The 25,671-nt window shown below is 37.4% G+C and overlaps 1 protein-coding gene across 2 annotated transcripts in view; it reads left to right on the forward strand.

The window, feature by feature from the left end:
• The window catches only part of TMEM245 (transmembrane protein 245), a 108,233-nt gene extending 94,390 nt beyond the window's left edge, over nucleotides 1-13,843 (forward strand). For both annotated transcript variants that reach the window (XM_020995441.2, XM_020995442.2), the window contains 2 exons: nucleotides 3,071-3,265; nucleotides 6,044-13,843. In XM_020995441.2, coding sequence (XP_020851100.1) covers nucleotides 3,071-3,265; nucleotides 6,044-6,077 — 229 coding nt within the window. In that variant the 3' untranslated portion in view covers nucleotides 6,078-13,843. The remainder of the gene's footprint in view (nucleotides 1-3,070; nucleotides 3,266-6,043) is intronic.
• Nucleotides 13,844-25,671: the final 11,828 nt, after the last annotated feature.

Genomic DNA, 25,671 nt, shown 5'->3' on the forward strand with positions numbered 1-25,671 from the left:
TTTGTAAATGTTAAAGTTTGGAGATTTTTTAAGGCAGAGAACTTTAAAAGTAGTCTGTCAGAAGCTTATGACAGTTTGTAAATTCTGCTAGAAACCTGCTACAGGAAAGAAAACATTTCCTATATTAATTGAACATTAATCAGAGAGGGAAGGTTGATTAGAACTGATGTGTAATGTTCAAAAAGGAGAAACATCTCTTTGATTATAAAAAGACTACCGCATTGTTTTGCTCTGATCTGGAGACTTACACAGCTTCTTGTCTATGTATGTGCACACACAATAGTAATCCTTCTTACATCCAAGGAACATGAAACAGAAAAACCACAGGAAGAATCCTTGCCCCCTAAAATAAAGAACAGAAAGAGATGATTATTTAAGAGTGCTCCAGATTGGTTAGGAAAGCTGAAAAGGCAAATCAGTGCCTTGACTCCATTAAGTTGGAAATAGACTAGTAAAGACTCTTGCTGCTAAATTGCTCCTGCTCAGAGCAGAATAGGTCACAGATTTGCAGCACACGAGACTTGGGGAATTGTGATACATTGAGAACAAGCAAAAGAAAGTTAGAGGTTTCTCAAAGTACAAAGAACTAGAATTGTAGCAATGATTGTTTAGCAGGTAAAATATACTGGGAAAGGATATTCCATTTTTACTCTGGCATTATATTTCCTCAAACCTTGCTCTTAATTTTGTATCATATTACTTATAATTAGAAAACAATAAATATTTATTCTGTTATTTTAATAAGATTTTTAAAGTAGGATGGCATTTGACTGGTATCATTGGGGAATGGGGCATTTCACATGTGTGAATTTTCTATATAATTGAAATATACTCTTTTGACCTCCTTATCTCAAAGCGCTTGAGCTTTGTAGTGGTCATTTACAGCTTTGAAGACTTTTTCCCACTTCAGTTTCATTACTTGATTGCAGTTGGTTCAAATTTCCAGAAGTCTAATCACCAAAGAAGTGAGAGATGGGGTTTTTTTGTTTGTTTTTTGGAGAGCCTGGGTCTGCAATTTCATGTTTATTTATTTATTCATATTTCAATTGTATAAGAAATTGCAAATGAGTAAACTCCCTCTAATAATGTATCTGCTCTTCAGCTTACAACTTTGAAGACTTGCCTGGATTGTGGGTCATTATTGTACTTTTTTCTTTAAAGTAACGTAATGGAATTGAGTTATACTGACCTGTTAACCCATGCAACTGTATTCTTCAGACACCACTGTTCCACTGATACCAATGATCCAAATCAGAGGAGTAACATCCTAGGAGTAAATAATCAGTTTCCCTAATACTGACCTTCCCATTCAAACTTACAAAGTTATAATAAAAATCACAGACTTCATGGGCATGAAACTTATGTGAATTAACCGGATTACAGTCAGCTGTCAAATGCTCACGTGAATCAGTTATGTCATTGACTTGGATATTCCCTCCAACAATGCACATCAGAACTCATCCTTGGTTGTCCCATCCTGTGCAACTCTTGCCCATGTCCTCCTATAAATTCACCATGAATTCCCCACCCCTCACTCCAATCTTATGAAGGCCTTCCTTACTTCTCAAATTTCAATTAACTGCATTAATTGAGGAAGGAGTGGAGAGATAGTGGTGCTGAGGTTTAAACATTTCCTATGCTTTTTTAATAATGGATTCATGATTTGAATTTACTCTTAAAATGTATGCTTTTTATTTCATTATTTTTGTAGAATAAGATCACATAGCTTGTTTTCAAATTGACATGAATTTTTTTGTTTTTTTTTAATGTTTTCTTAAAAGGTAAATTTATATTGAACAGCAGTACAGTCAGCTGAAGTTGCTTAGTAATTATTGACATTTAAATTAATTTCAGTGCATAAACTATAGTGATTTTTCAGGAATTCCCTGTATGACCTCCTTAGCATTCTTTCTCATTTACTTTTCCCCTTAGGGTTGTAGATAGTTTTTATTCTATTTTTTCTGGTTCATTTTTTTAGATTACTTTGTATAGATCTTAACAGATTTCCCTGCATACATCATACCTGTCAGTCTTAATTACATTATAGCAGTGGTTTTCAAAAATTTTCTTTGTTCAAAGCACAGTATTAATTCCGAAGGGGATTTTTTTCCCCTTTCTGTGTATCCCTAGTGATTAGTACACTGCTTGGCATACAGTAGGTGTTTAATATATATTTATTGACTGATTAACTGACCATAGGAATCACAGCACAATATAGAAGAGTCAAGACATTTAAGTATGTATGAGATTGTAAGTATAAGTTGTACACAATTCCGACACACTTAGCTAAAACTTAATGTACACCGTTTGAGAACCACTGCGTTATAATATCTACTGTGTAATGTACTACAATTTATTTAACCATTTGGACTTTTATGTTGCTTCCAGTTTTTGTCTTTACAAATAACATTGCTATGATAATCTTTTTATAGATAGCTCTTTTGTTTTTTTATTACACTTTCAGGGTATATTTCCAGCCATGGAACTATTGTGTCAAAGAATGTAATTTTTTTTAAATTTTGTTTTTATTTTTAGTTCCAAATTCTCTCCCTCTCTTTATCCCCTCCCCCACTCATTGAGAAGTCAAGAAATATGATACCCATTATATATGCAATTTCCGCATTGGCCATTTCCAAAAATATATATATGATTAATTTTGTAACTTGTGCTATGTACTGTCAGATTTCTCTCCAGAAAGATATTTAAAATGTGGAGTTAGACCAATAATAGATAAATGTACCTGTTCCTCTTCAACCTTGCCAGCATTGCATTTTGTTACTTTTAATCATGTTTGCTCATTTGATGAGTGATGTGATGCCTCAAAGTAGTTTTAATTCGCATCACTGTTTATTAGGAAAGTTGAGCTTTTTTTTTTTTAAGTGATTATCAGCATGGTCTGTTTCCTTTTTTAAAAAATTATTTTCATATGCTTTGGCCATTTATTTGACTAGAAATTGCCATTTTGACTTTTTTAACAGTTCCTTAGTTTTTAGGTGTCAAGTTTTTAAAAGCTGTATTTGCCCAACATATATATCTTTTCACCTATAATCTGTTTGTGTTGTTATTGCAGAGGAGGCCATCCTTACTTGACTGGTTTAGCAGTAGCTGGTGGAGCATACTACCTAGGCCTAGAGGGAGCAATCATTGGCCCTATACTTCTCTGCATACTCGTAGTTGCCTCTAATATCTACAGTGCCATGTTACTAAGTCCTACAAACCCCACGCCCACTCCAGGTCAAATACTGTGTCCTCAACAGGCACAACGGTAAGTTAAGGTAGAGAAACATCTCTAACCTGAGTGGTAATATTGAACTATAACTGATGTTTTTGCACTTTTCCATGCAGTTTGATTTAGTCAGTCAAACAGTAGATAAATACTACACTGTATTCAGAGCTGTAGAGGATGTGAAAAAAAAATATGTAGCCTAGCCCTGCCTTTGAGGAATTTATAGTCTTGTTCGTCTTGTTCATTTGAAGCCAAACAACAAATCTGTTGTGAGGCTGTTCAAAAATCCTCTTAAATTTATGTTCTATTTATGTATGCTTCATTAAATTATTGAGTGTAGAGATCCTCTGTGAGTTAGAGTTTTAGAGCTGGTTCTACATTAAGCTCATAGTTTATGGGCAAAAGGAAAAGAGAAATGAAGTTTCTTTAAAAAGAATGAGAGGAGAGGGAGGTATTCAGGTACAAAAAGCTTTTTTTTAAATTTACACCTGGCCCTTTTGTTGCTTTTGCCTCTTGATAATGATAATAAAATGAAATGTGGCTATTCCTTATTTAATAGAATAAAAAGTCACTGCCTTTTTTTCCTTGGTCAAAAAAAGTGAAATCCCAAAAGCACATCTAACATAATGTTATCTAAGCTTTAGGTTGAAATTAAAATAATTTTACAAAAGATTTTGACCAGCTTACCCATGTAACCTAACCAGAGTTAAAAATTCATTAATTCTGGGGCAGCTAGGTGGCACAGTGGATAGAGCACCAATCCTGAAGTCAGGAGGACCTGAGTCCATAATCCGGCCTCAGACCAACCACTTGACGCTTAACTAGCTGTGTGACCCTGGGCAAGTCACTTAACCCCAATTGCCTAAAAAAAAAAACAAAAATTCATTAATTCTGCTATCTAGTTAGGTCCTTGCTACTCAAGTATTAGGCACTACTCTTACACACATATTTTTTTGTATCTCTGATAAGTACTTTTAATTTGCATAAAAATAAGTGTTGGGGAGGGGGGTGCTGTTCTTAGGCTGAATATTCAGCTCCCTGTGATAAATTTGAAGCTAGGAGGTTTTTCAGATTGTTTTCACAGTTTGCTTCAATTTGATTTCAAATTTCTGTATTATAAAAAGGATGAAAGGTAGTACAGTATATTGGAAGGAATACTAACCGAAAAATAGTATTGAACTGGTTTTAGTCATGGTTCTACCAGGAATGATATTGAGGAAGATGCTTCCCTCCTCCAAATATATTTCCTCTTTAGGATTGGACTAAATGAACCCCTTCCAGCTTTGATATTCCACGTTTTATTCACCTGCCCTTAGCTATAATTAATATTTCCAAAAAGATTGTCAAATGGCCTAAAGTATTGTATATCTTGTATCAGTTTCTTCCTATTTTTTATGTATCTCTTAGACAGATGGAATACCTGTGAATTTCAAAATTACCTATGTTCAATATCGTTAGTATTTTCTTTTGCTACTACTTTTGGGGGGGGGGGCGAGCTAGGCAGTGGGGTTAAATGACTTGCCCAAGGTCACACAGCTAGTAAATGTTATGTGTCTTGAGGCCGGATTTGAACTCAGGTCCTCCTGAATCCGGGGCCTAGCTGCCCCAAAGACTCTTTTGCTCCTTTTTTTTTCTTTAATAGCAGCTGTAAGTTTGTTTTATATGTGTGAGTCTTTTCCCTCTTTCTTTTCTTTCTTTTCTTTTTTTTTTTTTTGGTGAGTTAATCGGGATTAAGTGACTTGCCCAAGGTCACACAGCTAATAAGTGTCAAGTGTTTGGTCTGAGGCCAGATTTGATCTCAGGTCCTCCTAACTTCACGGCTGGCGCTCTTTCCACTGCACCACCTAGCTACCTCTCTATCATTAGTATTTTCAAAGGGCATCAAAGATAAGAGTGCCTGAAAAGTGTTTTTATCTAGAAGTGCCATTAATAAGTAAGTGTTAATTTAAGCTACCTAAAGTTATGGTACCCAAAAAGCCTGATGGAGTTTATAAGTAGATTTGCCTTTAGTTGCAGAAATACAACTCTGTTTAAATAGGATTTTCCCCCCCTAAAACATGAATTATTTCCTAGGGGTTTTTTTTTCAGAATGTAAAAATATGTAAGGGTACAAAATTCACTCAGGAAAGGTTCTTAGGGCCATAAACACAAAATCTCTCAGCACTGTGGTCCTTGGGTCCTAGTATATTCACACTACCTGAAAATAGGCAAAGAGATGGAGCTATGCTGAGAATGCCTGGCAGGGCATTAGGGACTATTAGACAAGTAGCAGCAAGCGTGCTTTCTCCCGCACCAAGAATGTCTGCCAGGGCAGGCTCAGGCTTCCCTAAAGCCACAAGAAGCCATGTACATCATAAACAATTCCACCCCCACCCACCTAAAAGTTGCCATTTTAATAGTCTTTGGATATGTTCATTACAGGTATAAAAGTGCTATAAATTTTTAATTGATTCATAATCTGTCAGAGATGGAAGAGACATCCAACCCATCTGGTTTTTGTTTTGTTTTTTTTACAGGTGGGGAAACTGGGTCTTTACTGTCTGTTTTGGTTTAGGTAAATATAAGTATAGTACTATAAATAGGAGTTTCTTTCCCTGCTGTTAGATTTTCTCTTGAAAAATAAACAGTTGGGGCAGCTAGGTTGGTGCAGTGCATAGACCACCAGCCTGAAGTCAGGAGGACCCAAGTTCAAATATGACCTCAGACAGTTACTAGCTCTGTGACCCTGGGCAAACAACTTAACCCCAATTGCCTGAAAAAGAAAAAATAAACAATTTTCCTTGAAGTAAAGACATTTTTTTATGTTACTACTTTCAGAAGAATTTCTGAAGATCCAAAATCATCAGAGTGATGTCTGCACCACCTTCTTTAAGAAATTCTCCTGTTGAATTCAGAACAGCCATGGGCTTCTGTTCTTCCAGCTGTAATGATCAAGGAAGGCCCAGTGAAGAAGCATTTTGGGAAGAAAATGTGTCTACTGGCCTACATATGGAGCACTTCAATTTGCAAAAAAGAACAGATGCTGCTGGTGGATTTGTTTATTAACATGCAACTTTACAGCACAGAAACTTGTTGACTTATTTTTTAGAAAATGACCTTGAAAAGTTTTAAGTTATGCACTGGAGTCATAGCTGTTGCCTGCTCGAACAACCAATGTGGATGTTTTCCTTTGTGGTAATCGGTTTTGTTCAAATACCTTTGAAAAGAGCAAAATCATAGGTGTTTTTTCCTGAAGTGTCAAGGGAAATGAAGGATATGTGTGCTTACAGTAATTTTAAGAGCTCTAAAGTACCTGTTATTAAAAGTGCATATAACATAATTAATTTATTCTGCTGTAAGAAATTTGTTTTAAAATATTTCTATAATAACCACTTTTCCATGAAGAGTGCTTTCAAGAAACTTAAGAGCTTCACAGCATTCAACTGTGTGAGGAAGAAGGATGATAATCTTTCCATCTTCTTTCTCTTCCTCTTTACCATTGTTAAAAAAAAGAACAAACTGGTATGAAAACAGCTGACTTGGAATTTAGATTTTTGCTCCTAGGTGACCCAGAAAGACTTCCCCAAGGATGAAAATGTAGCCACATCCCTAATATTGAAATGAAGCACTTTTTTGGGCTGCTTTTGCTAGCCCTGCGATTATTTTTAAAAACAGGATGTACAATTATGCATTTTTCCCTATGTTTTAAATGGGGATCTCAAGTATAGTAATGGTTTGATTTCTAAATCCAGATTTTCTTCATATTTGAAATTCTGTTCACATTATTTATTTATTTTTAGTAATAATGCCTTAAGTTTATAAGATACATTTAACTTTTTAAAGCATTGTTATTACTGTTACTATTTTTCATCCACACAGATTGAGATAAGGTATAGCAGGTATTATTGTCCTTATTTTACAGATAAGAATATTAAACTCAGGCTTCGTTTTATGGCTGGAAGGGACCTCAATCATCAAATGTTAACCCCTTGTTTTTAAAAATGAGGAAACTGAGGTCCAGAATAGTTTAATGACATGCCCAGCCTCTCATATGTGGTAAAGCAATGGTGTTGGCATTGGAATCCAGGTCCTCTGACAAAAAAATCTGAAACACTTTCTGCTGCGACACACAGTGAATGCTTCAGAATATGTAATTTAATCAATATGGATACTTCCTGCAAATTTATAACACTTCCACATCTTAGTCTTTATTAAAAGAGTCTCACAAGTTATAGCCATAAAACTGATAATTGACGAGTAGCCAGCTTCCTGGTGATGGCGAGCCTCTCAGAATTTAGTTGAGCTTGTCTTTGGTTGGCTCAGACCTTCCAGAGCTTGTACTGCAGTTGCATAGCTTTTGAGAGGTGGGGTTACCTCCTTACCACAATGGAGGATAGGAAGAGGATTCAGAAAAGGGACATTTTTGTAATATTTTCAGTTGGTTTACCAAAGCCTACGGTGTTTTGTTTTTCCTGCTTCATGATTTACTCAGTTGGTATCAGCATTAAACCAGATTTCCATAGATGGCCATTCTGTAGTTTCTACCACAACACATTAGATCCGTTCGATTTAATTCTCCATCTCGATAATATTCAGTTATCGAGTGCAAAGTTACAAAAGGTGATCCTACTCTAGTACATCAGTCATGAGGGGTTTGCTTAGACTTCAGGTAAGCTATCAAAGAAATGACAGACAAAATAAAAATTGTTCAAAGAAATATTTCATTTGCTCTCTGGAAAGTTGCACAAAACTAGGCTATAGAAAATTTCTGTTACATTAAGGACTTGTCTTAGGTCCCCAACTGTAGAATAGCAGGCTGATCTTTCTGACTGCAGTCCCATTTTCTATTTATGCCTCTTCTGTTTACAGCCTATGTGACCTAAGGCAAGTAACATTACCTCTGTGGGCCTCCGTTTTTTCCTGTAAAGTGAAGTAATCTAATTAATTAGATGATTCCCTAGCTCTAGATTCAACAGTTCTTTGCTTTTCAGTTGGTACTATTCTCACCTTAATATGTTGTCCAAAATACATGTCTTCAATATTCTTATATCAAGGAAAAGAGAAGAACAGGCTTAAAACTATTGTGAATTTCCTCGTAAAATTTTTAAAAATAAAAATGATGGCATGTTTGGTACTGATAAATCAGAACTCACCAAGAAGCAGTTAAACATGCCTTTATGCTATTGCAGAAAAGAAATTGTTAAATTTTTTAAAATAGCCTGAAGTTACCAATGTGCTCTTTTTCTGAGGTCTATGAATTGGAGATTTATAGATGTTTACTTGGTACATGTAACATACTATGCCGAATGCAGCATTTGTATTTTTACTCTGTGTGTGTGTGTGTGTGTGTGTGTGTGTAGAGAGGGTGCATGTGTGTGTGTGTAGAGAGAGGGTGCATGTGTGTGTGTGTGTGTGTGTGTGTATGTGTATACACATACACATACACACACAAACACATCTCCACACTAATGATATGACATAAGAGTAAATTTAAGGGATCTGCCCGAGGTCTTTTCAGTGTCTATCCACCTTTCACCCTTCAGTCTTCCTTTCCTGAGCTCCAGCCTGAGTGCGTGGCCTGAGCTCTAGCTTTTAGCCTCTAGGCTAAGGAAGATACAAAGATGAATAAGGAAGTAACTGCCCTCAAGGAGTTTCTTAAAGTGGCCTTTGGTCAAGACAAAATTTTTAATTCTACGTAAATAAGGTTCAAATGCAGATATGTTGTTCAGTGAGTACAGATGATTCTATAATGGTAATTAACACACATGTACATCTATATAACTACTAGAAGGCATACAAAACATTCTTTATTACTACTCTTAAGAATTATTTAATTTCATAACAAGTTGTAAATTGACTAAGAAACACAGATGGCAATAGCTGTCCCACAACATTGGTTATATTAATTGAGCATTTATTAAGAAGCAGCCTGGAACAGTGAGTAAAAAGCAAGCTTCTAAGCCAGGAAGACCTGGGCTCGAGTTCCATCTTTGGCATCATGCCTGTAAGGACCTTGAGCAAATCACTTAACCTCAGTGTTCTTCACAACTTGATGAGACCATAAATTACAATGAACATATCAGCCTGACTTGGTAGAGGTAGTTTCCTTACCTGGGAGATCTCTATACCAGTGAGATCGCAGAACCAGTCCCTGTCCTTTTATTAAGTTCCTATCACATATCTGTAGGCCACTGTACTGAGTGTTGGGCTAGATTCAGAAATGAAAAAACACAGTTTCTACCCTGAAGGAGCTTAAAATATGGCTAGGGTAAAAGTGTGTACACAAGGAGGTGTAATGTAAGTTCTAACAAGATAAATAGATAGGAAAGTTCTACAAGATGAGATTGGGGAAGAAGATGATGTATAACCTTTGTGTTCACCCCCATATTAAGTAAATGTGACCCATCTTCTAATATTCAATTGCTATATTATACGTTATGTAACTAGAGTTACTATTTTCACAAGACCTTCATTTGCTTCTATTAAAAATCCCTAAATCATTTTATAGGAGAGTTGAATAGTTGTGAGGCATCATTAATCACAGATGGAGTTCCCATTCCAGTTCTTTCATTTGCTTTGCAAGCTTAGGCAAAATTACTTAAACTCTGAGCCTCAAATCCCTCATCTACAAATTAAGGATAGTCCTATCCTATCTTACAGGATTTTCATGAGGCTCAAATGAAAGACTGTTTGTAAAAGCACTTTATAAGTTGTAAAGCACTGTACAGATATATGGTAGTATTATTATTGTTTATTATTACTGCCATTATTATTGCTATGGTTTCACTCACATGGTCGTTGTTTCTTGACTATCCAGAAGTACCCAAAATATGTTACCAAGTACCTGTATCCACTATATTACCTTTAAAATAACTCCACATTTCTTACACCAAGCTTCAGAATTACCCACTTAACACTTATTAGCTGCGTAACCCTGGGCAAGTCACTTAACCCTGATTGCCTCACCAAAAAGCAAAAAAAACAAAACAAAACAGAATTACCCACCTGTAAGAAGCATGTTTAATGCTTAGTTCTTAATATTAGATTCTTTTTTTTTTGCTTTTGGTGAGGCAATTGGGGTTAAGTGACTTGTCCAGAGTCACACAGCTAAGTAGTGTTACGTGTCTGAGGTCACATTTGAACTCAGGGCCAGTGCTCTATCTACTATGCCATCTAGCTACCCCCTTAATATTGGATTCTAAGAAAGATGACTCAGATGGCCTTCCACCTCTGATTTTCTGGGCAGGTTACCTTCTGGAGCACCCAAAGTTCTGCCCGTATTCCACTCCTAAGCTTCTAATCCTTCCATGGTCCTGAGTTGCATTCCAATGGAAGTATCATCTGCCCAGTGCTTTCAAGTTTACGTGACAGCTAATGAGGAGTAACATCTTAATTTTTTTTTTAACGTGTCATTATATATTTAGGTTTAATGATGTTTTATCTTTTGAAGTCAATGATTTGAACATATATTTTATCTAAAACCACTAAGCATCTTCTTTGTTTAGTATACAAAGGTACCTCCCTGAATTCTCCTATAGTCAGACCACATTTGGAGTATTGTATTCAATTCAAGACATCGCATTCTAGCTGGAGAGTACCTAGGAGAGAGTAGTTAAGATGGTGAGGATGCTTAAAACCAAGCAACAAAAGATAACCAGGGATATTTACAATTTTTTTAAAAATCCTGAAGGGTTGCCATTTAGAGGAAAGATGAGATGGTCTTTTTGGCCTCAGAGAGGAGAATTAAGACTTTAGAATTAAGAATTAAGGAGGAATCTCTAAGGAGGCAACTTTTTAACCATTAGAACTGCCCAAACATGAAATGGGCTGCCTTACTTAATAGTAGGTTTCCTGTCACTGTAGGTTTTCATGAGAAAGCTGGATGGCATCCTCTTTGGAGCACATTGTCCATTATGACCTCTGAGGCCCCTTCCAACTATTAAGATACCTAGTTCCTAGCACATACTAAGCACTCAATAAATGTTTTCTTTATCTAAGTTATTTAAAATAATCAAAACTATTTTAAGCCAAAATACTTCATCTGCTTCCTAATGCCTTGTATCCATCTGAAGTAAGTCTTTATCGGGGTTTTTCAAGATACCTATAATGGAAATGTGAATTAGTGAATCCATTACTGTGATATTATGAAACCCTGTAATAAATTTCCTAGGTTTCACTGGTAACAGTAGTTTAAGTTCAGACTTTCATATTGGTTGTTAGATCCTTAAACTGTTATGAAGAACAATTCCTTTATTATGTTTACTGAACTGTGGAATTTTTCAGTAATAATAGTCCTAGCATTGTGGTAACTGATCATATCCTGTTTATACACATTAGTTATCTCATTTGTTCCTCATAACAAGTAAGGCAAGTAGCATCACCTCCATTTGATCTCTCCTCACAGAGTTTGTGACTTGCCTGAGTGCCAGAGCTAGGTCCAAAGCCTGCCTCTTTCTTTGGATTCCTTGTCCATTATTATTCCCCATTATACTCTGCTGCTACCTTGTCTAGCAGTGCACTTGTTAATCTGGGGACAGCTGACGTTCTGCCTCTCCCCCTACCACCACCCTGACATCTGCTTTTCCTTGCTGGGTTTTTTTTTCTTGAGTAAAATTATCACTGACTGTTTTGGTGAAATGTGATGTCTAAAACACCAAATCTGATGGAATTCTTTCTCATCATAAATTACTAAAGCTGAAGATTGCTTCTGACAATCAATCTCCGTTTTTAAAATTTTTGCATTTTCCTTTTGAAAATGCAACTCAAATATACAGGACAGCAATGTGAATTCTTAACAGTAATTTTAAAGTAGGAAACATATTCATTACTCCAGAGGGCATCTAATTATTCAGTTCACGCAAGTCTTCCATGTAAGTGATTTTGTGTCTCTGGTCTTCATCTGAATTATTTTCCAAGTTAGAGAGATGACAGATTTTTATTTTAGATGGTGTAGTAAGAAAATGTACTAAGTCTTATTTATTGCTATCTTCTGAGGGGGAAAAAATTAATAGATATTTGATTGCATGCCAGTGAAGCTCTCTCCACCAAATTGGAATAAGTTCTAAAAGTAAGGAAAAAAGAAAGTTTACAAACAATTTTTAACATGGAATTTTATTTTTAAAATTTGGTTAGCTCAGTGTACAGCTAAATAAAGCCCCCTTAAAATGTAGTCCGAACAGAAAACCTGAATCAGATTTAGACATAAGTTTCCACATTTGAAAAAAAAAATATTTAGAATAGGGACTCTTAACCTGGGGTCCCTGGATCTCCATTGACAGGCTTCAGGGAGTCCATGAACTTAGGGGGGAAAATTACATCTTCATTGTTACTAACCTCTAAGTGAAATGTAGAATGTCTTTTAATTATGAATTTTAAGAAATTATTCTAAAAAGGGGTCCATAGGCTTCATCAGACTGCCAAAAGGGGTCTATGATCCCCCAAAATGGCTACGAATTCCTGGTTTGGAAGTAAAACTTGATAGATTTTCACAAGTATAGAAGAACCTTATGTATCTTAGAGGAACAAATTCTATTAGCATACTAATACAATAGTATTTTAGAACTACAAGGAATGCCATTATGGCATTCTTAATGATTCTCTTAATGTAACCTCTTTATAGCAGATGAGAAAACAGGCCCACTCATATGAATACTGTCAGTAGTGATGACAGAGAATGTTTCCTATGAAGTAGCGTGACAGAACCAAACCCAGTCCGACACCACCAACAACCATGATTGGCAGAATTTCTCTTTGCCCAGGAGAAAGCTCTGCCTAGGTCACTTGTGTATGGGTGCTACCTATTTTATTTCTTTTTCCAGCTGTCCTTTTTCAATTTGTTCCTGTTGACATTTTTTAGGAGAAATTTTTCATTTCCTAAAAGTTTGAACAGTTTTCAGAACTTCAGCCCTTTTTAACAAGATAGGTTTGTGTTCACCACTGCTTAGGAATAATTCATTTCTATAACCTTTTTATGGTTTACAGAGCATTTTTTATGTACATGGTTTCATTTAAGTCTGTAACAAGCACATGAGTTAGAATGATTCAGGCATGATTTTCTTCGTGTTACAGATGAAGAAACAAGAATGGTAAAATAACTCGTCCAAGGTTACTAATGAATTTAATTGGAACATGAGCATCTGACTTAATATTTTGTACTACTTAACTACACCATGCTACCTCTCCAGCATATTTTATTCTTTTGTTCAGCTCAAAAAAAAAGGCCCACAAATGGCGTGGAATTCAATCTCAAGTGAAGTTAGTTCGTCAGAGATCCCTATTTTTTGGTGACCAAGTATGTGTGTGAGTCCCTATGTCTATTTTGAGGAAATCTGAAGAAATGTTTCTTGTTCATTCCAATGACACACTTGTATTTCATGTTCACATATACCATTTGATTTTGAAACCATGATATGTAGCAGTGACTGCATATGTAACAACTTGAAAATATCAACTCTGAGTCAACGTATTTCAAACAAGGAAGACATTGTCTGAAATTAGAAACAAAAGTAGAATGAAGGTAGCAAAAGCACTTTCTTGCACAAATGATATTTCTTAGCTTTCAACTTCTTTTGACAAGGTGCCAATGTCACTTCTTTGTAAATGAAAATTATATTTTGAAATAAATTTGTCAATGTTGAATGTTTAAAATATGATCAGTGATTTAAATGAAATCTCATCTGTATCAAGTGGCCAAAAAAGAGCTCCATTCTAATATAATGAAGAAAAACTTAAACAATTGCATCCATCTTTCTGTCTTTTTTTAGCCCCATGTTGGCTTCTCTTCTTGTCCATCTCCCACATTCCACCAACACTCTTGCTATATTTAGTGACTGGAAATGGCTTTTTTTTTTTACCATAAGAATCTTTTGGAGAAGGTGGTTATGAGGATTAAGGAAGCCATGTAGTACAAGGGTTCTGGTGGAGACCATGTAGGAGGGGGGAGCCTTGTGGTGGTAAGGATGGGTTTGGGGTATTTGAAGGGAGGAAACTGATGAGAATTTGAGTGAAAGCTTTCCATTTAAACATTTCTTGAGTGACTACATGACTACATATAGCCCCATGCTATAACTAGGTACCTGAGGAGATATGACATGTTAACCCTCCCCACCTCCCCCATCAAAAAGCATAGTCTGTTAGAGGAAAACAAGATAAATTTCAAGTCATGATTTCACCAATGTCTGCTCCCTTTATCAGTGAAGACAGTACCTTCTCTACAAATTAATTGCAGCCAAAGTATTACCCTGAAGCCAACCCAGTGATGAAATGAATTAAGGGACCCCTTGATGAAATCTCAGGCTGCTTCCCTAGCTTCATAAGCAGGTAGCAGTTCATGAAGGAACTAAAGAATGGTTAGGATTTCAATGGGTGTTAGGGGAGAAGGCATTTCAGGGCAGAAATCTGACAAACCGCATTTCCCCAACATGGTAACTAGGTTAGGATGGCACCTGTTGCTCGGGGTGCGTTTGTATATTGTGCTGCAATGCAGGAGATAAAGGGAGAAAATATAGGGCGTGATCTAGGGCACTAAATTTAAAATGTAGGCATCCTTGGCAGTACTAGGTCTCAAACTGTACTACAAAGCAATGATAATTAAAACAATTTATACTGACTAGAAAAAAAAATCAAGCAGTGTAACAAATTAGATACACAGCACACCAAAGCAAACAAACATAGCAGATAGTGTTTAGTAGACCCAAAAACTTCAGCTACTGGGGTAAGGCCTCTTATTGACAGAAACTGCTGGAAATACTGATAAAGTCTGCCAGAATTAGATTTATTAGACCAAGATCTCATACCATATACCATAATAATATCTATGGATATAGAGCCTAGATATAAAAGGTCACATCATAATTAAATTAGAGGAGCAAGGAAGAATGGTCCAGTCTCATACTCTTATTCCTCTCAAACAACCCAGTATAGGTCTGAAAGAAGTGGCAGCAAATAACACCTTGATCCTCACCAATCACCATCATGGAACCCTGAAAAGGAAGAAGCATTTCTAACATACATCAGAGATGAGACTTTTCCTATGCTAAAAAGAAAATCTGGGAAGCCATCTTTGAAGCTGTCATGTCACCACCCCAATTTAGACATGGATTTGAAGACTGTAGCATCCCATTCGCATCTCCAGCCTTCCTCTGGCCTTGGTTGGCTGTACATAATATATTTTAATTAAGAAAGTTAACACATAACTCATGCATAAGTCTTTTGGGTTTCCTTTTTCTCTCCCAAGTGTCAACGTAGATGACCCCTTTAGAGAAACATTTGCTGCAAATAAAGAAATTGAAGTAGATAAGAGAAACTGATCAAGCGTCTTCATTTCCAGACTCAAACTCAAGGAGTCTTTATTCCAACTGCTGTAACAAGCAGCCCTAATTTACTGTCCCTCATAATCTTCCTCACAGATGTTCCCTTCTCTCTAGCACAAGTCTTCATCACCTCTCTGGGCAAGCCTCATAACAGATCTTCTCTTCACTATCTCTCTTTTCCAAACCATCCTTCGTATTGCTGAATTAACTATCTTCATACATAAACCTTGTCACTCCTCTGTTCAAGAATTTTTAGTGGCTCCTTGCTGTCTACCAATTAAAGTTCAAATTCTTCAAGGCCCTTTTACAATATTGTGACATTACCCTAAGTCCCTATCTAACCTTGAAGAATCCCAAAGTTTGAGAGTTGGAAGGGACCTAAGTAGCCATGTTATCCAACCCATGGTACCCACACTACTCCACCCTGCTGCTAACTGACTTTCTTTTGACCCTGACTGACCAAGTCCACAGGACCTCCTTTCCCTATACTTTTGCCTATCTGCCTCCAGTAACCTTGATTGACAACCTAAAACTGCTGATAACTAGTCCTACTAGGGAGCCTAGCCCTAGAAACATCGTTACTTTTCCTGTTGAACACCATAAGGAAAATAGAACAGCTTTCACATATAATTACAGAGGGCCTTTGCTATTTGGTGAAAATAGTTACATCTTAAAAATGGAAATGTGACCCCTTTAGAATTTGAAAACCTTACTTTCAGTCCAATTTCACTGCTACAACAATAACTCCATTGTGTCACCTTTGCTGTTCTATATTTTCTATTTTAAATGCTTGTCATTTTTAAGAGTTGGCCATGGTAAAAGGATCCTTTAATGAGTAAAATGGGACTGGCTTCCCACATGCCTCTTTCAATGCTGTTAGAAGCACTTCTGTAGAGTATTTCTTCTGACATACAATTAACAATTGTTCTGAAGAGGGGGAAAATGTGTTCAGCTATTTCTGTTTCAAGCTCTTGAATTCTTGAACACTTATAAACTATATAAAATGAGGAGTCTGGACTAAATCTTTAAGTTTGCTTCTAACTCTAACTCCTGTGACCTCTGCAAGACTTGTTCTCTTTGTGATTCAGATTCCATGTAAATAGTATCTAGACACTAAGAACACACCAAAAGAAGTTGTTGGGGGAGAAAAAAGAGCTAATCTTCTCTATATTTATTTTAATGGACAGAAGTAAGATTCAGTCTAACATTATCTGAATGGCATAAGGCAGTGGGGAAGAACTTTCTCTCAAAGACTACTGAATCACAATTTATATATGACAGACCCAAAACAAGTACATACTCATATGTATGTATCCCTAGAGAGAGGCAGAATGGAGCAACAAACAGAAATCTGTCCTGGGAGCCAGCATTCTAGCTTTAAATCCCACCTCCGACACGTACTGGCTGTGTGACCCTGGAAAGTACCTCATCAATGCTTGTTGACTTCTTAACTTGACTCAGTGTTCTCAGATAAGTTGCAGAGTTGGGGCTTATCTAAATTAGTTCCAGATTTCTTCATTTCCTCATCTGGAAGTACACATGCATGTGTACATGTAAGTATATGTATATTTTTGCATGATATTGTGTATATGTGTACACATACAATATATGGGGAGAGAAGGGGGCACACACAGGGTCAGGCCTATCTATATGTGTGTAGGTATATGTATAAACACCATATATACCACACAAATATGCATATATCATGTGTGTGTGCACATATACATATACACATATGTGATATATTATCTATAGTGTATCACATATTATGTATGTTGTATGTTGCTGGGAGTGGAGTATGGGTGAGTATGTGGATAGGACCTGGACCTGCATTGCATTGGTATGGGGAACTTCCAGATAAGGAAATCTGGAACCAATTCCCTCCATATCCATATATCTATATCTATTTGGATAGGAATGTGAGCATATATAAATACATATACACATATTTAAATGACATAGAGATAGTTATATATAAATAGATAAACATGTGAATATAAATGTGTGAATATCCCAGAAGGTTTTAGCTTTGTGTGTGTGTGTATGTATCTATGTATGTATATCCACAGAGCCATAACTTGACATCTAGAGCAAGAAAACTTATCTATTTAAATTACAGATAGATAATAATGTATGTATGCAAGCACGTTTGTGTGTACATACATCTGTGTGTCTCAGAGCTATCAACTAGCAAATGTAGCAATTTGGCACCTGGGACAAATAGCATGCCAGCGGCAAGCACCCCTAAGGTATCTAATCAACTGTGTATTTCCCAATGTGAAAATAATACAAAACATGAAGCCAAATTCAACTGAAATAAAAGAAGGATTAGTTACTAAAGGAACTATACTTAAAGCTCTATATATTTTAGTTTAACCATTATAATTGCTGCTGGTGCCAGGGGCCCTGAAGTGTCACCCTCTCGCTCTCCAGTAGGCGGCCCCATGCATGTGCAGGTAGGCTCAATTCAGTTCCTGGAGTCCTAGTCCCTAAAGACAGATGGGGCTCCTTTTCTCACACACTACAATCCAAAGCCTCAGGAAAATTACTTGAAACTTACATTTGGCCGATGATCTTCTCAAAACTGGGGAGTAGAAATATGCTCAGTATAAATTGAGCATAGGACAATTGTTTATTACCTCTACACAAAAAAACACTAAATACTAAAAACTTATAAGCACACATTGTTAAAAAATGCCTTAAAGAAGCAGCAGTGATTATTTATAAACCTTAAAACCATAAAAACACAGTCATTTGTGGGACTACTGAAATAGAACTTGACATTTCACCTCACTTCTGCACAATCCAAACAGTTCCCATTAGGTTCATATCTTCAGGCAAGCTAAACCAAGGGCTGGGCTTATTCTCACGCCACCTCCTCTGATGTGCACTATAATGGATGTAGAAAGGGTGCCTGCTACAGTGCAACCATCACCAAATGAGGACCCAGGATCTCACAGGCTCTCAAATTCACAAGGCTGCCTTCAAGCCTGGACACATCCATTTTAGAATTACTGTTCAGTTAAGTCAACAAAGTCACAAAAATTACTTTGAGTACTTTTTGTTGATATTCTGAATCCTGGCTTGTCCAGGTCCCAGTGAGGACCCTGTCAACCTAGAGAGAAGAGAGTCAGTGAGAAGAGGTTGATTGACTGTGTAATCAAGAGGAATGAAGAGGGAGAAAAGGTCATTAAATTTGGCAGTTAAAAAATCCCTGTTACCAACATCAGTTGAATGATGAAGTCAGAACCCAAACTGCAAAGATGCTCCATTCATCAGGCAAAGAAACACGAAAAGGCATCCAAAGGCCCAGGCTTAAGTTTACCTTGACTCCTTGTTCAAGCTACCATGTGGAAGCAGTAGAGATGTTGTAGAGATGGATAAGGCTACTTTCACAATAATTATAATGACACTGGGGATGGGTTGTTGTTCAGTCATGTCCAACTCTTCATGACCCCATTTGGGGTTTTCTTGGCAAAGACACTAGAGTGGTTTGCCATTTCCTTTTCCAGCTCATTTTACAGACAAGGAAACTGAGGCAGACAGGGTTGAGTGACTTGCCCAAAGTCACACAGCTGGTAAGTGTCTGAGGCCATATTTGAACTCATGTATTCCTGACTTCAGACCACTGCACCAACTGGCTGAGGATAGGCAGGCTAAAACAAGACTAAGGAGGACATAGTTGCTGATTCAAATATTTAAAGGGTTGTTCTTTGGAAGAGGAATTAAACTCAGTCTTCTTGAATCCAGAAAGAAGTAGGAATAGTGGGTAGAAATTGCAGGGAGACTCCTCTCTGACTCAAAAGGGAGAAAAAAAAGTGCTAACAATTATAGCTGTCCAAGAATAGTATGGTCTTCCTCATGGAATATTGAGTTTCCTATTATAGGGATCCTCAAATGGAATCTGGGATGTTGTAGGCAAGGATGTCATGGGCAGGATTCGCATTTTGAGTTCCTGCCTCACTGTCTTTCTGGAGACAGCCAGATCACACTTCTCAAAGAAAACTGTGGCCTTGTTTGTAGTCTGGCCTGTTCTATATAGGCCTATTTCATCCCTGATTCCTAGTTAGCTGAGTAGAAAGAAATGAGGTAAAAAAAAAACCAGTTACTGAAGCAATCACCAGAACCAAAGGAAAGACCCTCTTAGGGGGAAAAGGGATGTGGTCCAAGTCATTATTTGAGAGAGGATCAATGAAAGGACCTATGAGATCACAGGGATAAGCCAAAAGGTAGGAAATAGGGCATAAAGCAGTAGTCTAAAGCTGGGGGAGTTAATATGGAATCAATAGGTGTTGGTGAAATAATTCTTTGTCTGATACAGCCTCCTTCCCCAAGGCAGTGTTCTTTTAACAGGTTTGTGGCTGTAAGCCAGCATGCTTGCCACACCCTTTCCTTGCTCTACCACATGAGTAATGCTGTGAGATCAGACATGATACTTTGGAGGATGAAAATTGTGGTCCACAAAAGGGAGGTAAATGGGGTAGGGGAGCTACAAAGGGTAATGAGGAATATTATGTAAATTTCTGAGAGACAGATCATTCTGCCTATACCTTCAGGAAGCTTGAGCATCTGATTACTCTCTCCATCTGTCTGTTTACCTGTGGTTGGTATATTTTGGACAAATACATAGACATAGACATAGACATAGACATAGTCATAGACATAGACATAGACATAGACATAGACATAGACATAGACATAGACATAGACACACATGACATACATGTATACATGTATATACACACACATGTGTATACGTGTGTGTGTGTGTGTGTGTGTGTGTGTGTGTGTGTGTGTGTAAACACCTATTCCAGAAGCTCCAAGTAAATGGGCTTTGATTGGAAAGGGTATCTTGAGAGGACCCATGAAAGTAAAAGCCATATGTGGCAATACATGTGTTGGGTCCTTTGAAGTTTCTGTATTGTGATAAATGGTGCCATTTTGGTGAAGAGATCAACCTCATTCAGGATCACTGGGGTGATAAGAGATCCACAATGGAAATGCATGAAATATTATCTCTGATAAATTGTTAATGGTTGCAGCAAGGCTTGGGAACACTAATTCAAGACCTTTATTATTATAGAGGTTTAGTAGTATGTCATACAGCTTTCAATGTCCCATTAGTTTGTGGTCCAACTGGAGGCCCAGTATATGAGTTCCAGTATTTTGTGGAGGCACTTGCAGGGTAGGAAGGAATGAATGAATGAGCATTCATTAAGTGCTTACTCTGCACAAAGCACTGTACTAAGTGTTGGGTATACCAAAAGAGAAGCAAGAGAATACGTACTCTTTAGGCACTCACATTCTAATAGGGGAAAACAACACATATAGAAGGTTTCGGCTGCAAGTCAGGTGGAAAGGTGTAAGGAACTGGAAAATGAATGGGAGGTGAGGTAGTAAAAGCAACAAGTGCAAACAGCTTTTTTTTTTCTGGGAGTTAGCCATGAAAAAAGGAAAGATATGGGCTGGTAGGATACAATGAAGGTTTTTTTAAGGATGAGCAAAATTTGGTCATGTTTGAAGGCAGCAGAGAAGTCAGTGGACAGGAGAGGAAAGAGAGAGAGACAGAGAGACAGAGAGAGAGAGAGACAGAGAGACAGAGAGAGAGAGAGACAGAGAGAGAGAACAAAGGAGAAGAGAGGAGAAAGGAGAAAAGAATGACTGATAAGGGGAGTGGAACAGAGAGCCAACCAGGGAAAAGTAAAAGGCATACCATGCTGTGAAGACCCAGTTGAGACTGTATAAAATAAACTTGAAATTATCTCCCCCTTCTCCCAACTTCATCTTCCTCCTTGTCCTCCTCCAAACTTTGCTATTTCTATTGAGGACACCGTAATCCTCCCAATCACCCAGATTCCTAACCTTGGAGTCATTCCTCATTCTTCCATTTTCTTCATCACTTACATCAAACTGGTTATCAAGTCTTGTCAATTCTATTTCCACATCTTTCATATCCAGATTTTTTACTGTAGTCATATAGCCACCATTCTGGCTTGGACCCATATTAATGTTCACCTAACTACTGTGATAGACTCCTAATTTGTCTCCCAGACTGGAACAATCTTCTAGTTTCTTCTATTTCCAATCTTCCATCTCCATTTAGCTGCCAATGTAATCTTCCTAAGTCACCTTCCTGGCAATGAATCTTTATTGGCTCCCAATTGCCCCTAGTATATAAAACAGAAACATCTTAGCCCAGCATTTAAATCTCAGCCAACATAGAACTCAGTTTCTGGGCTCCTCCAGGCAGAGGCTCTTCCCTTGTTTGGTTCCCACTTACCTTTAGAGCTTTATTTCATAGTATTCCCCCTTCATGAACTCTACATTCCAGCCAAACTGGCCTGCTTATCGTTCCTCAAACTAGACACTTCATTTCCTGCCTTCATGCATTCATACAAGCCACACTTTACGCCTGGAATGGCACCCTTTCTCATCTGTCTCTCAAAATCTGCTTTCTTTCAAGATTTAGTTCAAGGACCACCTCTTCCATGATCTTCCCAGTTAGTACTTTCTCCCTCAATTTTTCTTTTACTATCTAGCACAGATATACCTCATACGTAGCATGAACGGAAGAGGGGGATAAAGAACCCAAGGGATAGGCCACATGACAAAACCCTTCTTTCCCTCTTCATTATCCTCTTCTTCCTCATTATCAGCTTCTAGCTTGCAACAACAATGGTCTAGGCTGCAGGGATGGGGAACCTGCAGCCTTAAGGCCACAAGTGGCCTTCTAGATCCTTGGGTGCAGCCTTTTGATTGAGTCCAAGTTTTACAGAACAAATCCTTTTATTAAGGGGATTTGTTCTGTGAGGTTTGGATTCAGTCAGAAGGCTGCACCCAATGATTTAGAAGGCTACGTGTGGCCTTGAGGCTTCAGGTTCCTCACTGCTGGGGAGGAAATTTATGGCTTTAGATTATAAATCTTTCTCTGCTTTCATTTCTCCTGCTTATCACCTTAGGTTGGCTTAGAAAACTGTTGCAGAGAGCACTAGAAGGAAGGATAGAGGCAACTCCTGATCGTATTTCAGATTCATCTTTCCTATGGCTGCCACCCAACTAACATCAAACATACTAAATTTAGCACACTATTTGTCTTCTTTCTAATCTAGTTATGGGATAATCCATAGTTTAAAAAAAAGAGGGGGAGAGGGAGACAGAAAGTGAAGAAAATAACAAAAAGATGGCCAGTACCATCCATTGGTAATACATCTGCCAAGAAGTAAAATGGATAATTTTGATTATATAAAATTAAAAAGATTTTGCACAGACAAAAGCGATGCAAATAATATTAGAAGAAAAGCAGGTAAATTGGAGGGGCAAATTTTTGAGGCAAATTTCTCTGATAAAAGTTATTTCTAAGACATGTAGGGAACAGATTTAAATTTATGACAATAACAGCCATTTTTCAATTGATAAATGGTCAAAGGATATGAATAAGCAGCTTTTAGAGGAAGAAACTCAAGCTAACAATAGCAAATTGATGAAAAAAATTGCTCTCAATCATTATTAATTAGGGAAATTAAAATTAAAACAACTCTGAGGTTCCACATCACACCTATCATATATGTAAGGTTAACAAAAAATTACCTTACATTAATGCAGCAATGGTGGAGCTATGAACTGGTTTGGCCATTCTAGAAAGCAATATAGAACTATCCCTAAAAGCTATTAAACTATACATACCCTTTGATCTGGTGATAGTAATACTAGGTCTGAAAGGTGAAAGAAAGAAGAAAGTCTTGCAGCTCTTTTCATGGTGGCAAAGAATTGGAAACTGAGGGGGTAACCATGAATTGGGGAATGGCTAAACAAGTTATGGCATATGAATATGATGGAATACCAGTATGCTGTGAAAATGATAATGGGGATGGTGTCAGAGACATCTGGAAAAAAATGTGTATGAACTGTATGAACCTGCTGACCTCCTAAATTTCATGATCTCTAGAAATTCATCATTTTGTAAGACTGAAATCAACTCTGAATCTCACACCTCCTTGACAATCTCTGCCCCTGGGGTCCCTCCCTCCTCCTGGCTGGAGAGGGCAGGAGTGGTGGATATCTGGGAGCTCATTTCAGACTCTCTGTCTGAGGAAGGCAAGGGATTTGCCTCATTATTTTCTACCCTGCTGACCTTCTGGATTTCATGATCTCCAGAAACTTATCATTCTGCAGAATAGCCTCTTTTTATGTGTTGTCTTCCCCCATTAGACTGTGAGCTCCTTGAGAGCTGGGACTGTCTTACACCTTTCTTTGTATCCTCAGTGCTTAGCACAATACCAGGCACACAGTAGGCACTTAATTAATGTTTATTGACTGATGAAAAGTGAAGTGAGCTGAACCAGGACAATCTATATAATAACTACATTGTAAAGACAATCAATTTTGAAAGTCTTAGGAAATCTAGTCAATACAATGATCTACTATCTCCTGAAAGAGAGGTGAAGTTCTTAGCATACAGAATGAGATACATATATAGAGAAGGAGGGAAGGGAAGGAAATAAGCATTTATACAGTGACTACTATGTGCAAGAAGCAGCTATGTGGCTAAGTGGATACAGCACTGGCCTGGAGTAAGGAAGACTGAGTTCAAATCCTGCCTCAGACACTAACTAGCTGTGTGATCCTGGACAAATCACTTAACTTCTGTTTGTTTTAATCCACTGGAGAAGGACATTGAAAACCACTCCAGTATATTTGCCAAGAAAATTCCAGGGACAGTATAGTCCATGGAGTTATAAAGAGTCAGGTGTGACTGAACAATTTTCCCTTTCTCTCTCTCTCTCTCTCTCTCTCTCTCTCTCTCTCTCTCTCTCTCTCTCTCTCTCTCTCTCTCTCTCTATATATATATATATATATATATATATATATATATATATATACATATATATATATATATATATGCATGTGTGTGTGTATATATATGTGTGTGTGTGTGTGTGTGTGTGTGTGTGTGTGTGTGTGTATTATATATGTATATATATATATAATATATATATATATATATACATGTATATATATATATATATATATATACATGTATATATATATATATAATATGTAGATATATACCTAATAAATGTGCAGGGCACTGCACTAGTTGCTTTATAAATATTATCTCATTTGATCCTCACAACCACCCTTAGTTAGGTGCTGTTATTGTCCTTATTTCACAGTTGTGTTGTAGGGCAGCTAGGTGGCGCAGTGGATAGAGCACTGGCCCTGAAGTCAGGAGTACCTGAGTTTAAATCTGGCCTCAGACCAAACACTTGACACTTACTAGCTGTGTGACCCTGGGCAAGTCACTTAACCCCAACCGCCTAAAAAGACAATAAAAAAAACCCCATACAGTTGTGGAAACTGAGGCAAACAGAAGTTAGATGATTTGCCCAAGATCACACAGCTAATTAATGTTTGAAGTCATATTTGAACTCATCTTCTTTACTCTAGGCCCACCACTCTATCCACTGTACCACCTAGAAGCAAATATGGCCAACGCAGTACGTTTCGTTTTGATTATACATGTTTATAGTAGAGGATTTTGTTTTTCCTCAGTGGAGAGGTAGAAGGTGGGGAAAAGGCATATCTTCATTTGAAAAAAAATAAAACTTATTTTAAGAAATACAGAAGCCAGAAGTAAGTTTCTGACTGAATGGACAGGAAAGATATTTCCTGCTTAAAAGGGGGACAGTTAATGTAATGGCTTCCTTCATGGCTTGGAGTAATAGAAGGAGGGAAAGTGTCTCTGTAGGATTAGTCTCACCAAATTGGGTATGTTCAGTGCTACAGCATTTCACCACCCTCATCCCAGGACCAGCCAGCCTGAAGAAGCAGTCACCTCATCATCATAATCAGTTGAATGATAGAACTGGGGCAAACAAGCCCATTTGTCAACATATTTCCAAATATTCCCTTCTTCTGTGTCCCTCTCCTTCAGGTGCCTCTCTCACAAAACTAACCCACTAGGAAAAATTCCAAAAGCCTTCACAAAGTTCTTGGCCTTAGAAGTCAGTGGAATCTTGACAGAGTATCTGTTGTTTCTGCCCACCCTGATATACAGTCAGATTTTGTCACAGGTTTACACCTGTACTTAACTTGTAAACATGGTGTATTCCTCCAGTAGAATTTAAGCTCCTTAAGGCTAAGGAATTTCTTTTT

Source organism: Phascolarctos cinereus, unplaced genomic scaffold (genome assembly GCF_003287225.1).
Source record: "Phascolarctos cinereus isolate Bilbo 61053 unplaced genomic scaffold, phaCin_HiC Scaffold_4;HRSCAF=312, whole genome shotgun sequence".
NCBI lineage: Eukaryota > Metazoa > Chordata > Mammalia > Diprotodontia > Phascolarctidae > Phascolarctos > Phascolarctos cinereus.